The sequence below is a fragment of the Lottia gigantea genome (assembly GCF_000327385.1).
Source record: "Lottia gigantea unplaced genomic scaffold LOTGIsca_207, whole genome shotgun sequence".
In the NCBI taxonomy this organism is placed as follows: domain Eukaryota; kingdom Metazoa; phylum Mollusca; class Gastropoda; family Lottiidae; genus Lottia; species Lottia gigantea.
The window spans coordinates 93733-111553 of record NW_008708442.1 but is presented as its reverse complement, the minus strand read 5'-3'; the positions used below and the strand labels follow the sequence as shown (position 1 = coordinate 111553).

At 34.1% G+C, this 17821-nt stretch overlaps 2 protein-coding genes across 2 annotated transcripts; one reads left to right on the top strand and one right to left on the bottom strand.

The window, feature by feature from the left end:
- Positions 1-5504: 5504 nt before the first annotated feature.
- Positions 5505-5783, bottom strand: LOTGIDRAFT_143544 (hypothetical protein; the record flags this gene model as incomplete). Its single annotated transcript, XM_009053984.1, has 1 exon — positions 5505-5783. A coding segment is annotated over one exon (279 nt), but the record flags the coding sequence as incomplete, so codon positions are not given.
- A 1122-nt stretch (positions 5784-6905) lies between these two features.
- Positions 6906-17617, top strand: LOTGIDRAFT_239211 (hypothetical protein). The gene is made up of 14 exons (XM_009053983.1): positions 6906-7056; positions 7397-7587; positions 8626-8762; positions 9225-9397; positions 9784-9941; positions 10482-10629; positions 12366-12443; positions 12738-12818; positions 13216-13347; positions 13816-13899; positions 15063-15268; positions 16048-16230; positions 17068-17146; positions 17382-17617. The coding sequence occupies exons 1-14, from the start codon at positions 6961-6963 to the stop codon at positions 17457-17459; spliced, it is 1824 nt and encodes a 607-aa protein (XP_009052231.1). The 5' UTR covers positions 6906-6960; the 3' UTR covers positions 17460-17617.
- The last annotated feature ends 204 nt before the right edge of the window (positions 17618-17821 follow it).

The window sequence follows — 17821 nt, the reverse complement described above, 5'->3', positions numbered from 1 at the left end:
TATAAAGTTGCATGAATCACTCTCAATTTGTTTACATAAATTCCCGCCAAAATTGAGAATGACCTTTTAAGATTTAAACTTGTGCTCCCATTCTTCAGATATAAAAGTTGGATACAGTTTGCTATACAGAATAGAACATGTGAAATATACTACTACTTTATGGTGTAAATGGGCTTTAAATATGTTAACCCCTATTGGTACAGACAACACTGTCACAAGGGTCACACTTGTCTATATGTTTTCAAATTAAATAATAATTTGTTATCGAATTGTCAATTATAATTTTTTTTTTCGATATTTCCACAGGGCACACAGCCTAGGCTTCGTCAGCTGCATCAACATTTCTACACGTGTACACCTACAGTAGTGGCAACGTACAAAATGAATATAAATTGAAACTTTTTTCCAAAACCGGAAGTGCCACGGGTCAACATGTGCAAAAAGTTGAAAATACGCCCTAGAGGGCACATTTTTGCATCTATTTTCTTCGGGTTTTCATTTTTACAATCTATCTGATTTCTGACCTGATAGCACTTGAAAAATTACGAAATTCGAAAATTCGTAGCTCCCTTTTTTCGATCAAATTTTTCAATTTTTTTGCAACTTTTTTGCTTTTGCATCGATTGGTCTGAAATTTTAAATGCAAAGAGACTCTACTAATGTAAATAATGCGGTACAGTCAAATTTTGCATGTCATTTCTGCTTTTAAACAGAGAAGCGACTGAATTTCACATCTTCCAGTTGAATAAATTCCGGTGTAATGTACATCAACAATATTTAGCTGAAATTTTTTCAAGCTTAAAACGATCACATCACTCGACCTTGACCTTTGATAACCTTGACCTTTATAGGGTCAAAGGTCATTGACCTTGGCTATCATTTGATACCTCGACATTTGACATGTACTTCCGGTTTTATAGCTGTCCGAAAAAAACAAAACTCGCAACTTTGGACTGCTGTAGCAGATGATCTAATTAACCTAGAGGGTTAATATTTTCGGTTTCCTAATGGGCTTCTCATGCAATTTACATTGATATTTAACAATAGTTTTTTTTAAAGCAAAATTGAAATTCGTGATTTTTTCAAATTGAAAGTTTTGTTTTACCATATTTGTGTTCTCTTTGAGCTTGGTGTATATATATCTTATGATCTATTTTATGTAGAACCTTGAAATTTGGAATACAACTAGACACTTTCACCTATGACAAAAAATGTTGGTGTGGCACATCTGGGTTGATCGAATTACAAATTGTTTCCATTTAGGGGCAGGGGCTATTTATTTATACTTTTTTATTGCTGTCTTATGTCAACTTCCGGTTTTATGGCCATATGCATTTGAAATTTTGATGATTTATATATCGTGATCTTGACCTTTTTAGACCTTCTCCTTTACAAGATCAAAGGTCATTGACCTTGGCTATCTGCTGATACTTTCATTTGTGAGGTCTGGCGTCTACTTCCGGTATCGGAATCTTCTAAATGATGAAAATTTCTCAACTTTAGATTGTTCTTGCACGTTGAAGGTTGATTTTTTCAGGCAAATTGCTACATCTGCAAAGTCCAACTCTGTGCCACGTGTGGCTCTAGTTTTTATTAGAATCATAGTTTCTTTGTCCAATATGACAATTTGACCTTAACATGTGTTTTAGGTAATGCTGTACATCAAGGTTTATAACCCTCGTTTAAGATCCTCAATTGATGCATGGAAGTAAAGGTGGGTTTATTCGAATCATCTGTCACCCTCTAGCAGTTTGGAATACTCAGTGCTATTGAAAAGGAGCAGACTAATGCCGCTGTCCTGACAAAATTTTCCTCATTGTACCCTGCATGGCGTTGCCCGTCTTCAGTAGCCCAGATGGTGCAGAAAAGTAGGACGTAAAGCCCCATTCATTTAGTAAAATTGTGCTAATCACTGAATTATTTACATGCCTCAAACTACAAACAATCGTTAAGACTATGATTGTAAGGCTGAAAACATTAGTTGGAAAAACGCTCATATTATAATGAAAACCTTGTCTGTCCGTTAGCATTTTTATCCAATCTTGATGAAACTTGATATGGATGTATATATATTGATGAGATCTCAGTTAATTTCGCAATCGGTGATAATCGGATGAAAGGTTTCAGAGTCATTGCTGTTGTGTGTACAATGATGGGACTTTGTTCATGATTGAATTTGATTATAATTTGGTTGAACTGTTTTTGAGGTTTTGCCTTGACTTTAAAATATTTTAAAGATTATTTGAAAATTCATTATGAAGTCACTATCAACTTAGTTCGTTATCATTTCTGACAGCTGGTAGTGGGCGTATGTTACCTTGCCTGGCAAGCTATCTTTGTAAATGCAACAGTTATGATCGGTTTTGGACGATTTAATTGATAAGATCGTCGTGTTGTACTTCGTACTTGTATACATGTATTTGTTTTGCAGGTATTGGATACATTGCTGCCAGAGAAATAGCTCGTATGGGAGGTCATGTTATTATTGCTTGTAGAAATATGGGTAAAGCCAATGCGGTCATAAATGAAATTAAGATGACCACCTAAACACCCATATTTAAACCGCTATTTGAAGCGGGTTTGATTTAGATGATTTAGTCTTTTGTTCAGACCAGTGGCTGAGCCCAAGGAAGGTGTGGGGGCACAGGGTACAGCCGCCCCCCTCGCAGCCCCAAAAGCACGTTTTTAGAGCAAAATTCTCATAAATAGGTTAGAGATTCGGACGTAAACCTAGCTCTGCCACTTCAGACGACTAAAGTTAAGGCATTTTAACTATTAACCGTTTTTCGAGGCTGGTCTTTTAGTCGTCTGAAGCGACCAGTTAAACTTAAGTTGCCTTAAATTGCTGTAGGATATTTTGACCTCCTATAGATCACTTTGCGGATAGAGGTTGTTCGCGCATAAAATTGCGTTGCATTGTAATAATGAGCGATAAGAAAGACGTAGCTGTGTTGAAGCGAGATGAATTGGGCGTTTTTCTTAAAATCCGGGTAATCCCATGCGCCAGTAGAAATAAGGAAGATAGACATGTGCTAGCAACTATTTTAGCAACGATCCTGTAAAAATATTAGCTGGGTGAGAGAAAACCTACATAAATTTTCCGAATACATCAGTCTCAGATGTAGAAGATTATATAAAACAGTGTAAGTATTTATTACTATAGTAGGCTAACTGATATCAGACTCTGGAGACTGAGAATAATTTCACAACCTTAAACAGATAGATTTTATTATTATTTTAAGGTAAAATTGTTCCACTACTGTTCCTTCTGACTTGTATCCAGTATTATTATTTGATTATTATGTTTGTATCATGATTCTATTCATTCTAGTCAAGTAGAATAGACTTCACAATTATTTATGTTAAAACAAAATGTATGAACTGGCAATTAACAAAACGTGTGTTGCTCCAAAGGGCACTCATGTCAGTTACAAAATGCCTACAGTAATTGACAGTGTTTTACTTACCTGATTAACATGATTGGGGACTGGGGTATTAAGCAATCAATCACTTCGGTAGATTGATTCACCTCATATAAATAGGTCCCGCCTCTTGGCTTGTCTTGTGTACAAATAAAGAACAAAGCAGGTGTGTCTAGTTTACACTCATGCAAGTTCGTGATTTGTTTCCTCAATAAACTACTCTATGATGTATTATACATGTATATGTATAAACTGAATTAATTTTAAAGGTGCTGAGATCCATAATGTCCCGACGAAAGGATCAAAATCAACAAAAGAAGGAGAAAGTGTATACTTATCTGGACATGTTACTGGAGTTGAATACCATCGAATCAGTCCAAATATATATGTAAAGGCTATTGTTGCTGGACAAAAGGCTCAGACACAAGCACCATATAGTGTATGTACAGTCCTTCAGAAGAGAACGTGAAAAGTGGAAAGAGCTTACTGCAATTGTCCAGCAGGTCTACGAGTGTATTGCAAACATTGCGTTGCCTTGTTGCAATGTATTGTTAGGCAAATAGAGTCGGGATGCAACAAAGCATGTACATCCCAAACAAACCACATGTCCAAGGGAAAAGGGTTACACAACCAGACTTTGTAAGAAATCTTGTTGTGAAAAAGGTTACAGGTAGATTTGATACCACTCAAGAAGATTTTCAAACTCGTGGAAAAAAGTCTCGATTGACATTTGAACCCAGAGCATTCTGCTACCGCAAGGAAAAAACACTATCAGATTTTGACTTAAATAGGCTAAGAGAGATAACAAATGGAAATTGTGGTGTACTTTTACATTCTCCAAGAAGCAGTGTTGAGCAAAATGCAGTTAATCCTGATATTGAAAATATTTACATGGAAGAGGAAGTTGAAACTGTCACTAAAACCATACCTGTTCTTGATAACGAAATTTTAGAATCAAAGGAAAACATTAGTGCAAGTGATTTTGTGAAAGAACTCATGTTAAAACTTAAAGATTCAACAACAGAACAAAGCATTGACTATGTTGTGCGTCAAACCTGTACACAGGCTAAATCAAAAATATGGTTTGATAACCGAATTGGACGCATCACTCCATCAGTAGCACATGAGTGTTACAGAAAAGTAAATGAAAATGAACAAGTTTCACACAAGAATAATTCTATAGTAGCGAAAAATGTTCTATTACAAAAGTGCACCAGCCAATGTAAAATCTTTGAAGTGGGGCAGAGAAAGGTAATAACCTGCAATTACAGAATACGAAAAAAATTAGGAGAAAACGCCAAAATTTAAAGGTTCAAAGCACAGGGCTTCATATTTGCATGGAAAATCCTTGGTTAGCAGCCACACCAGACGGTATGATTAATTGTGATTGGTGTGGATTGGGTTGTTTGGAGGTTAAAAATCCAGAAAATTTTTTTAAATGACTCTATAACAAATTGCAGCCACAGATCAGTCTTATTTGAAATTTTCAAATAATGGACAAGTCAGTCTTGACAAGAATCATCAGTATTATGCTCAAGTACAAATCCAGATACATGCTACACATATTCAATATTCTGATTTTGTTGTAAAAACAATTGCAATAGATGACAATATTTTTATTCAAATTGCCTATGATGACAGGTTTGCCACGAACGTTGTAAATAAATGCAAAGTCTTTTTTAAAAAGGTAATTGTAAATGAATTAATGACCCATAAAGTAAAATTGCATTATGAACAAATACAATTAGCAAATTCTAATTTAGAAATTACTGAAGTTGCCCGTGATTTAATCTCAAACATGTATTTCTTGCTGTCTTATACTGAAGAGTGAATTAATAATCAATTACTGTGTGTGAAGTGGTACCAAAACACCTGATAGATGACAACCACAAAAAAAAAATAGCGTTAACTAAATCACTTAAAATCAGAGGGATTGGTCCTTGCAAAATTTTAAAATCTTTCATTCGTCCAATAACATATTCCACATAAAATCGAGCATTCGATATTTCAGTATTGCTGACATTATTTGATTCTCTAAACTGAATGTTCTTCCTTGCAAATGTTGGAATTATTAATTCAACATCACCCGAGTAGAAAGTCATCTTTATTATTAAAGCCCTTATCTGCCATAACTTTATCTCCTCTTTCAAACAAATCTAAAATTCCACATCTTCTAACAAGTTCAACATCAGACATATCTCCCCCTACTGTGTTGGAAACGAATGATACTGTACCCCCTGGTGTGCAGGCCACTAAAACTTTGTATGTATGTCTTGACTTACAGTTGGAATACATTGCTGAATTGGTACTGTCCAAAGATGGCCTCTCAGTCTGAACTTCTGTGCAGTCAACTATTGCAGTTACTTTTCCATATTTAAGATAACAGTCAGGATAGTACTGATCTAATTGATTCCGTGTTGGCGGCCAAGAATTATAACTTTTCCAGTGGTTGACATTTTCATCATCCCAAAGACAGTCTCTCAGTGATGTCAAAATTCAATTCAGTTAATGTGTATTGTCTGAGAAAGTACGGAGGCCCATTGAAGACATACACTAATCGAAATATATGACCTATATGAGTATATTACTCAGAGTTTATGGGCAATTTGCGAGGCTTAGCCGTCATAGATACTTTTTGAAATTCATATGTATACTATCTCACACTAGTCGTATTGAACATTTATCTCTTTATTTGTGACCTTGGCCAGTGCTTTACATAGAAGTTTTTAGGAACTTCTTCACTCTTAACGCTAGTCCTCATTTTTTGTACGGAAGACCATTAAAGACATACACCAATCGACATATTAGAACCTATAGCAAAATATAACCCAAAGTTTACGGGCAATTTGTGAGTCTCGGCCGTCATAGGAACATTTTGAAATTCATACCACACTATCTCATACTATAGTCCTCATTCGAAATATCAAATCACTAAGTTGCTAGCTGTCTCGATCCCTTACTTTTTGTATGGAGGCCCATTAAAGACATACCTTAGGCTTAATCGACATGTATATATGACCTATATCAGAATATTACTCAAGGTTTACGGACTATTTGCGAGGCTTAGCCGTTATAGGAACCTTTTGAAATTTATACCATACTATCTCACACTAGTCCTCATTCCAAATATCAAATCACCAAGTTGCTGTCTCCCTTACTTTTTGTACGGAGACCCATTAAAGACATACACCAATCGACATAATATAATAGCCTTTAAGTTTAATTTGCTGTAAATAACTTTGGTAAGTTTCAGCTTCCCTAAAAAAAAATTATGTCTTAAATGGGTCACAGAACAAAGACTAAGGGAGTTAGGCATATAGGTGTTGCGAAATTGAAAGAATTCTTATGTGTATTTGTCATAAAAAAATTTAAGTTATTTTAACAATATTTAAGAAATAATTCAGATTTCATATGGGGTCGACTTGCCGCGAATGTGTATGCTGAGACGATTTGACCCAAATCTGTATGCTAGTTGAATGTGTATGCTAAGTTCAGCCAGATTTATTCTATTGACAGTAAATTTTTCCAACAATTTGGAATGTCACTAACAGATACGAGAATATCAATTCATAGGCTCAGAGGGCATGATTCACGCAGAAGTCTTTCTACAACAGATGAAACTGCAATGGCACCGGTAAGTTCGTTCTATTCTAAACAATTAATAGTTAAACTCATCACCAGAGAGAGAGTAGGGTGCCTCTGTAGGGCGTAGGGTTAATCTGTTAACCTTTCAACTATCGAGTTTTTAAGATTTGTTACCGTTCTGACCGGCCAGTGCTAGTGTTTTGGTAAATTCACTCATTGTACACTGCATGGTGTTACTACACTTGTCAAAATACGTTTATGAAGCTAAAGATTCATCTAGAGGTAGATCAACCCTATCTGTCACACAGCCCAAATTAAAAATGTCAAATTTTCTCCTTCATTTTTCACTAAGTTGTCCATTTTATTAATAGAACATATCACTGTCTCAGGTGGTCCTTCGTCGTAAGCGATCCTTGGCTCAGTCCTTCTCTCAAAGAGTTGTGACGGAACAACCCTTCCTGGACCCTCGGGAATCAAAAACCTCGTGGGGACCGTCTGTTGGTCAAAGCCTGAGTCTAGAATACAGAGACAGTCAAATTACTGTGAGAGAAGGCGATGAAATTGATGGAGCTACATCAAAGTAAGTAAATCTTTGTTATTTATGGATCCTTTCATGTTCAATTTAAGCAGTATGACAGTTAGTGAGTCAAAATGACCCCACTTGCGATTCAATATTTCCTATGATTTGCCATTTGGGATTATATATACCGGTATCCAAGGGATTTTTATTTAGAATATCTCTGGGATTTTATATAGAATATCTCCAGGATTTTATATATAATATCTCCAGGATTTTATATAGAATATCTCCAGGATTTTATATATAATATCTCCAGGATTTTATATAGAATATCTCCAGAATTTTATATAAAATATCTTTAGGATTTTATATAGATTATCCCTGGAATTGTATAAAATATATCTGGGATTTTATATAGAATATCTCTGAAATTTTATATAGAGTATCTCTTGGATTTTATATAGAATATCTCTGGAATTTTATATAGAGTATCTCTTGGATTTTATATAGAATATCTCTGGAATTTTATATAGAGTATCTCTTGGATTTTATATAAAATATATCTGGGATTTTATATAGAATATCTCTGAAATTTTATATAGAGTATCTCTTGGATTTTATATAGAATATCTCTGGAATTTTATATAGAATGTCTCTGGGATTTTATATAGAATATCCCAGGGATTGTATTTAGAATATCTCTGGGATTTTATGTAGAATATCTCTGGAATTTTATATAGAATATCTCTGGGATTTTATATAGAATATCTCTGGCATTTTATGTAGAATATCTCTGGGATTCTATGTAGAATATCCCTAGGATTGTATGTAGAATATCCCTGGGATTTTATATAGAATATCCATGAAATTTTATAGAATATCCCTGGGATTTTATATAGAATATCTCTGGGATTTTATATAGAATATCCCTGAAATTTTATAGAATATCCGTGGGATCTTATATAGAATATCTAGGAGATTTTATGTAGAATATCCCTAGGATTTTATATGAGGGATTTAATGAGAAGATATAAAATCTCACCAGAACAATTGGATGACCTCAATAGTGATTTATAACTGCAGATATATTTTTTGTAGATGGAAGCTAAATAATGTCAGAGCTAAGTTGGGTACCGTCAGATTATTATTGTTTGATTTTAAAACCTGGTACAGAAGATGGAGATATAAATCTTGGGATAATCCATTTTTATATCAATACATAAGCCATATTGAACGTGAGTTAATTTATAGGTCCCCCACTTTAAAGGGATTGTAAGGAGGTTTTATGTGTATAGAGGACAATACCATCGATTGCACCATTCCATGGTTTTTGAAATTCCACTGAAACCTGGTTTGTCACAAACGTAAATAGGTCCTTAAAGTTTATTAGCAACTTTTGGTATTTGACGTCATAAATGCTAGGTTTAAGTGGAATTACAAGAACCACAGATGTCTGATTGGAATTGGAATGACTCAAATCGATGCTTTCAGTGTCCCCGATATATGCAAAGTATAGAAAATCTCTTTACAATCCCTTTTTATTGTGAAATCATTGATTTGCATTTTGGACATTAAAATTTGGCAAATGATACGAGTAACTACGTAATTTAAAAGAAATATTTTATAGTTATGGGAGACTACATTTTGGTTGGTTTCATTGGTGTCCCTTAAAAATTATCAATGTTTTTGTTTTTCAGGAAATTTCGGTTCTGGTATTGGAGCATTATTTTTTTTTACTCGCTGGGTGATAATGTTAAATACGTTTTTAGTAGTTATCTGGTTATTGTTTGTGGTTATACCAATGGCTATAAACTTTGATTATTCCAGTATTGACCGACCATTTGTTTATAGAAACCTCCTTGATGGCCAGGTAAGAGTTCATATACATATCATAATGTTTAATATATGCATGAAATGACTAAAACTAAGCATTTGATAATATCATCATCACAAAATCTGCTTATATTTTATGAGACAGTTTGCGAAATTCACTTCATTAGACGCTAAGTTTTAGTGAAATTGCAGTACCTGCAGACTTCTGATTAAAAAAATGAAATGGTGCTCATCAATGCTATCAGTGGTTTTAAAAAAAAATCTTTACAATTCTTTTAACTATGCAATATCATTGATTTTTACTGGTGAATAGAAAAAAAAAACATTTTATCCTTAATAGTTTTAAATCTTTTGTAGGGCCCAATTTTTTTCTCTGTATATTTGATGATGGATAAAAGTAGACAGCGATTTTGTCGATTTCAGGGTCCTGTAGCAGATTCCTGGGTATTTTTTTGTTCATATAAACCTAAAATTCTAGCTAATGGTATCATCTTTCCCAATTTTTACTACCACATTGGATTAGCCTATCTTTCTATGATTTTATTTACATTCTTTGGTAGTTTATTTATTCTATTACGAAAGTAAGTAATCCTTAGATAACAAATAATGTTACTTTACAGGCCCTTAACTTTGTTTCACTAGGGAGCTGGGGTGGCTCAGCAAGATGGATGAGCATAGGCCAAGATTTTACCTAGGGATTTTTCTTCTTTTTTCATCGATTATCCCTGTCACATCATCTTATACCTTGACTGCAATAGCTGTAATTGGCTGTATTCGATAGCATACAGTCCAATTAAATCGCTGCATTCCATTGGCTATTTCAGTCAAGGTATAAAACACAGTTCGTAAAAGCTTGACAGTTGACATTGTAAAGATTGTAAAGATACTTTCTTGCTAGGTGTTTCTGGTTGTCATTGGTCCAATCTGGAGTGGAACAGAAGAGAAGCAAGTTTATAACCTTACCTGCCAAATTGTTTTGATTTTTTTTTATTAGAAAGAAAATTGAACTTGATAACTTTTGTATTTTGAAAAAAGAATGATTAAAAAGCAAAATCAATTAAATGAAGTCCTAAAGAAATCATCATTGAATGGTGTGCACACAGTAATACTTTTTCTTACAGCATGGCGATAGCTAGGAAGCCCAGTGTGTCCAACTCTCTCAATAAACGCTATCGTTTCTCTTTCCTGCTATTTTCATCCTGGGATTTCTCAATTACTGCAGAAGATGCTGCCATAAATTTACGTAAAGGAATCATTAGCGCCTTGAAGGTAAGTGCCAGTTTCAATCTCGCTTGATCTTGATTGAAGTCAGTTGACTTCTAGGCCTTAACTTGTCTTTTAAGTTTTTATTGGTTGAAGTTATTTTTCATTACCAATAAAATTGCGTGCCTTCTCATATTCAAACATTTGCAAAGAGCGAGCAGATGTTAGTTCCTGTTTTGTATCTTATAGTTCGGTAGTTTGTTTAAAGAGTTGTTGCCCTTGCTTGTTGTAGGATAACATGTATCACGAGCTATAGCCCTTGCTTGTTGTAAGATAACATGTATCAAGAGTCGTTGCCCTTGCTTGTTGTAAGATAACATATATCAAGAGTTGTAGCCCTTGCTTGTAGTAAGATAACATGTATCAAGAGTCGTTGCACTTGCTTGTTGTGGGATAACATGTATCAAAAGATGTTGTCCTTGCTTGTTGTAAGAAAACATGTATCAAGACTTATAGCCCTTGCTTGTTGTAAGATAACATGTATCACGAGCTATAGCCCTTGCTTGTTGTAAGATAACATGTATCACAAGCTATAGCCCTTGCTTGTTGTAAGATAACATGTATCAAGAGTCGTTGCACTTGCTTGTTGTAAGATAACATATATCAAGAGTTGTAGCCCTTGCTTGTAGTAAGATAACATGTATCAAGAGTCATTGCACTTGCTTGTTGTGGGATAACATGTATCAAGAGTTGTTGTCCTTGCTTGTTGTAAGAAAACATGTATCAAGACTTATAGCCCTTGCTTGTTGTAGGATAATATGTATCAAGCTAAAGCTGATTTGCTATCAACTGAAAGAAGCAGAAAAGACAGATGTGTGATTTTTCTGAGAAGATTTGTGGCCTGGATTTTAACTTTGTATGATTTTTCTTTTCAGTTCATGTTTCAAATTGTTTGTTAATTTTTACTGATTTTTTTTGGACTGTTATAATTTGGAAGTTTCTATTGAAAAGGATTTAAAAGAGGTTTTCTGGCCTTTCTGCCATTGCAGACTTAGCTTTAGTTTCTATTGCTATAGCGATATGATAACTTAAATAAAGTGTTTTGGAACCACAGACATTGGTCAGAGAGTCAGGAATTGGGAATGGTACAAATGGAATCTTTAGGCATTCCCAATACTTATACAAAAGCTAGAAAACCTGTTTTTAATCCCTCCAAATGCTGCTATTATTTTTTTATGTTGGGTAATGCCAATCATGTCACGATACATGATATAAGGGTTATGATACGATACATATCGTGATATGGGCTGATGGATAGCATGTAGCTTTTTATCTTCAAACTTGATATTTTACTAAGTATGTATATTTTAAGATATTAGAATAATAATACAAGTAATGTTTTGTTGACAGGCTTCCTGATGATACGTGTATGTTCACTGCATATTTTTTGTTTTTTTTATTAGTTCACTCAGGAGTGGAAAAGGCATAAAACTTAACTTCTTTTTATTTTTGTTGTTACTCAGAGATAGTTAACACAGTCGTGGCAGAAATTTCCTCATTGCCACATCAGGGACAGATAAGTAAAATTTAAAATTCCATTCATTTACAGGTTGTTGGTTGGAGGGGGGTGTGCTGCCATCGCGTATTTAGTGTTATATGTTAATTTTGTGTCCACCGGAGAGCACACTCTTTCTGGTGACATCTCAGATGAAGGTATTGATTTTAGAGGGGTATGTCACTTTTTAATTTTTAATGATCAATCAATTTGGGTGCTAGCAAAGTTTTCTTCATCGCATTTCCAGACTTTATTAGGACTAAAATATGTGGTAGCAGCCATAGATTCAGACCTTGTTCAACCGGTCTGCCGGTCAGTGATTGAGGTTGGTTGGATTGGGAGAATATTCAAAGACGTTCTAATTTTCACAATAAACAGTAGCTGTACGGAACAGATTCTTTGACAGTTGAATATGGAAAAAGACTTCATAATCTGTTAATATCAGAAACTGCAGTTTTGGACTGGGACTGTTATCCATTTCCTTGGTAATATATAGCCTACATGGACGTCAGAACTATGGAGAAAATGGGTATTATTTATTTACCAACTTTAGCAGACATTCTATGGACACCCTTGAATATGTCTATTTGTTAAACCATCATTTGATTGTATATTACAGGACGCTAATTTACTACAGGTATATATGACACCCGTGGCCTTCAGTTTGATCAATTTATTTATTCCTTTTTTTCTATCAAAGGTAAAAATAAAATCATAATATCCTCATGGAAAATATTGATACCAATGTGGCCCCTATCTTCACAATGTTACTCTAATACAAACTTTATCTTATACCTTGACTGCAATAGCCACATTGCTTGTATGTTTGTGTTTTCACGTTGTCTATTACATTCTTCAATTTTCATCTTATACCTAAGTGACTGCAAGAGCTACTTTTCTGAAGTTTGTAAATGCAGTAATTTTCTTGGATTGTATGTTAGCAAGCACAGCCAATCAGACCCCTCAACATCCAAGAAGCCCAATAAGGTTGAGAACAGTAGTATGTAAAACATTATTCCATTAGCTCAATAAGGTGTAGAGCAGCAGGATATAAAACTCTATTCCATGAGCCCAAAATTTGATGATACTTTTTGTAGATACCTTTAATAGAAAAGTATAAAACTGGTCAAGCCGAGTTAAACATCACCATTTCTAGAATATTTTTCTTAAGAATGGCCAACGTATTTGCATTGATCATGTCATTGTACAGTATGACCCTACAGTCTGAGGTAGGTGTAAGGGGGTCAAGATACGCCATACTTGCTTTTATATACATGTAAATAGTTTTCAGAACTGACAAAATCGCAGTTTTTGCAAATACTTTTTAAACTAGGAATTTCTTTTCTTATTTGTATAGATATCTTTTCTATGTATGTCTTAGTATCAGATTTTTCTGTCATTTCAACTTTCAAACGCGGATAGTTCTTTACACACATTGATTTGAAGGCTCAAATTTTGATAGTGAGCTGTGAACACTACTACTGTTTCTGAGGCTAATGGTACAAATGGTAAATAAAACTGCACAATTGTTCCTTTAAAGGGAAATCTGATTTTTTAGTGGGTCGAAATTTTTTATCTTGCAGTTAATGTTAGAAAGCCAAAACTAGTTGAATGGTTTACGTAAATAGCCCCCTAACTTGAGGAACAATGGCTTTTAACATTAAATACCCCTTTAAAAACAAATTATTTTATTGTAGAGGCTAGCAGTAAGTCGTGTCTGTATAGGAACTATTTTGGGTCAAGAAATCTATAAACTTATTATAATGGACACCATAATACATGTGAGTAATTCTTTGTTCAGTTTTTTTTTCACTCAATACAGCTTTGGATTTCTGTCAATATAAGTCAAACCTATGAGAATGGACATATTTGTCCCCAAGTAGAACCAAGCTTATGCAAGGGAATCTTCAAACACTCATCAAGGAAAGTAACCTGTGAAATTGTCTTTAACTTGTATCACTATAGTTTGCAATGATTTGCTTTGATTGTATGCTAGCAAATACAGCCAATCAGAGGCCTCATCAAAAGGCATGTAATTACTTAGTCATAATGTTCACAGTAATTCTGTCAAGGACTTTGATTGGCTGTATTTGCTGTTGTACAATTAAATCAAATCGCTGCATTCCGTGATACAAGAAAGGTTGATATGGCAGTCACGGTATAAGCTGAAGGTCGTAATAGCTTGACATTATGATTGATAGCTTCTTTGCTGTATCATTAAGATGACTCAATAGATTAGTTTTCTTTGGTTAACATTTTATAATACGTACTTTGTGAAAGCAATTATGAAAAACTACGTTGTTTTATGGATTTATTGGGTTATGTACAGGAATTAAGTTGAACAGTTATAACACCACTGATAAATATTTACACTTATTGACCAAGTTTGAGAAGTAAAAATTTGATATACTTTTGAAAATATACTGCAAGATGCACTATTTTTTTTCAGACATGCGCCAAGTTAGTGATATCTTATTTATACTTTTTTTGGAAACAACAAAAGTTAGAGTATGATATACCCTCTGCTGTTCTGGTTTTAATTTACCGCCAGGCTTTGATATGGGTAATACAAAACAATACATCTTCCATATCTTTATGTTTCATCATCCATGATCTGACAATATTCTCAGATCTGGTGATCACTTTCAGTTTCAGATTTAGTACTTTGATTTGCCAACTGAACATCTGTCCCTGCTTTGGTACCTCCAGTTCATAAATACCTAGTCCCTGGTGTGAGCCTTCCTTCCCTACTCGACCCCACAACCTAATGATTCCTAGAAACCCCATTGTTGATTGGCATCTAGCATTATATTTTGTATTTTTTAATTTGAGATCCCTTCAAGAGAGTCCATGTTACAATTCATATAGTATCTGTTCATATCGCTTCAAGATTACAATTGATTTAGAAACTGTTTGTCAATTGGACATTCAATTTTCTTTTCAGATAGGAACATTAGTTTGTCCAGTTTTGCCCTTGGTTGGAGCTGTATCAAATTTAATATTTTTCTTCTTGAACTATGCAATTGTCACCCATACGTGTAAACCACCTATAAAACGATGGCGTCAAACTCGCAGGACATTTTTCTTTATGAGTGTTCTATTATTCACTCTATTCTGTGTAATTGTTCCAGTTTCTATTGTTATTGGAAGGTAAGCTAATATTCTTATTAGGTCCTTGTTTTGCAAAAAATTTAGCATTAACTTATTTTTAACTAGGCCCAACATAATTTCCCTCATTGCATAGGCTAGAGTTTAACCTACTTTTAGTCCATAGAGGGACAAAATTTCCTTTATTGCATGTTTTTTCGTGCCCTTTTTGTGCACCTGAATAATAAGTGACTGACAGTGTCATAGAGCAGGGGTTTTCAACCTAGGGGTATCTTTGCGATTATGAAGCACTTTGTAGACTAGCATGAAATTTTTTGACAATTATAATTTAAATGGTTTTATTAAAGATGGGTTCCCTTACTTTCATTTATGAAAATGAAAAAGCTAATACTTGCATGAATAGAAAGTAGAGGTGTTCTAATGACTTGGAAAAATACCAGTTTGTCTCACATGTCCATAATTAATTCATATATAGTTAAATTAGAAGAGAAATACCAGCAGAATTCCATTGAGTGACCGATCAAGAAAGGTCAAAAAGTCTTTTTTTGTTTATCCAGACTGTACATATATGGACATTAATGATTGGTTAATAGCTCTTAACTTTATGCAATAAGAAAATAATGATATAATTAAGAATACACAATAATTCATTAGAAAAACCAATTATTCAAATAGTTTGCTGAATTTGACAATAAAAAATAAGGGAACTCATCTTTAAGTCGAGCGGAAAAATATTTCAGGGAACAACCATATAGAAAATCAAATAATAGTAATGGAGTGTCATAATTTTCCTCATTGAATTCTATTTCTTTTTTTTGCAGTCGAGTAATAGATCTAGGAGCTACAAGTACTGCCAATGTTGTTGAAGGACCATTTAGTGGACAGTTCATACCTACATCAGTGTATACTTCTTTTGCTAATAGTTTACCAATATATTGGTTGAAACTGGTTTTATTATGGCTGATATCAAATACAGTTGTTTTACCTTTGTTCCTTATATTGGTGTAAGTATATTAGAAGTTTAGGTCTTGGCTTTATTCCAGCATAGGGAGCTACAGTGGTTCAGTCACGCTTACTTGCTAACCAGATTTCCAGGATTCAGTCCCAGCATGATGAGATAATATCATGGATTTTTCAATATGGTATCCCCTGTCACTGATGTAGGTCCGAGGGGCTAACATGGAAAAATCATCTTGTCCTTCAGACGGCACAATAAACTGAGGCTGCATGGGCTATAAGCAGATCCCTGTCCTGGGCAATATTTCCCTCATTGTTCTTTTTATGAAATTTGGTGTGATCATTTATATTGATGAAATCTTGGACAGGTTTGAATTTGGCTATCTTTCAATGAAAGGTTGTTGAGTTATTGCCCTTGATTTAAGAAAAACACGTCAAAATTTGTGAACACAATAGAGACTAGAGTTTATGATTTAAATGAAATTTGGTGTGATTTTATAATGATGAGATCTTGGACAAGTTCAAATTTGACGATCTTTCAATGAACGTTTTTTTAGTTATTGCCCTTGACTTAAAAAAAAAAGTGTCAAAATTTGTTTCTGAACACAATAGCTAATTTCAATTAGATTTGGTGTGGTGATGAGATCGAAGTCAAGATTGAATTTGACAATTTTTCTGAATTAGAGTGTTTTGCCCTTGACTTAGTACAAAACACATCAAAATTGGTGTTTGATTAAGTCACCAAAAATCTAATTTGTGCAAGATTTTGTTATGATTTACACAGATTGGTGAACGCCCTTGAGATACTGAAAATTTATCAGGAAAGTGGGCGTTTCTTGCAAGGCAACCACTTGTTAAAGTAAATATGTGTTAATATTTTCCAGATCTGTGTTAAGTTATCAGAAGATGAGACTAACTGGTGAGAAAACACACTGTCTTATTCTACAGGCAGAGTTACAGCAGGCATGTCTTCAACTTTTTTCATCAGTTTTTACAAAATTTCTGTAAATTTTAAATTTTTTCATGAAAATATTTCCAGGTCAGTCTAGAATAAACATTTGTCTGTTTGATGACCCCTCCAGTCAATCAATCTTCCCTCTCTAGTGCTTGGATTATGTGACACGACATAAAAGCAGTGTTTCAAGGAGCATTAGACTAGTCCACTGAAACTAAATGTTGTTAAATCCCTTTTTTGCAGGAAAGAGAAGACAACAAAAAGTTAGTGAAAAAATTACAAGAAGTTCGGTTGTATGGAAATATGGCATTGAAACTATGATACAGACACAGTTATTGTTAAATAGACTGAAATTCTAGATGTGCACCTAATAAACACTCAGTTCAATACTGTACACTGCACTGGACTAAATGTAAAATTATGAATCCGATATGTTAAATTGTTAAATTAAGAATTCATAATTAAATGTAATCAATATTACTTGTATTTGATGGAACAACAGTGGCCAAGATAGTTAAAGGGACAAGTAGCTTTTTTGACCAATCATACTGTAGTCTCAGAAACTGGAATATTTTAGCTGAGCTAATCAGTAATAGTGCTAACAGCTCACCATCGAAATTTGAGCCTTCAAATCCAGGAGTGTCAAGAATAATCTGTGTGTTGAATGTTAAAATGACGACTCG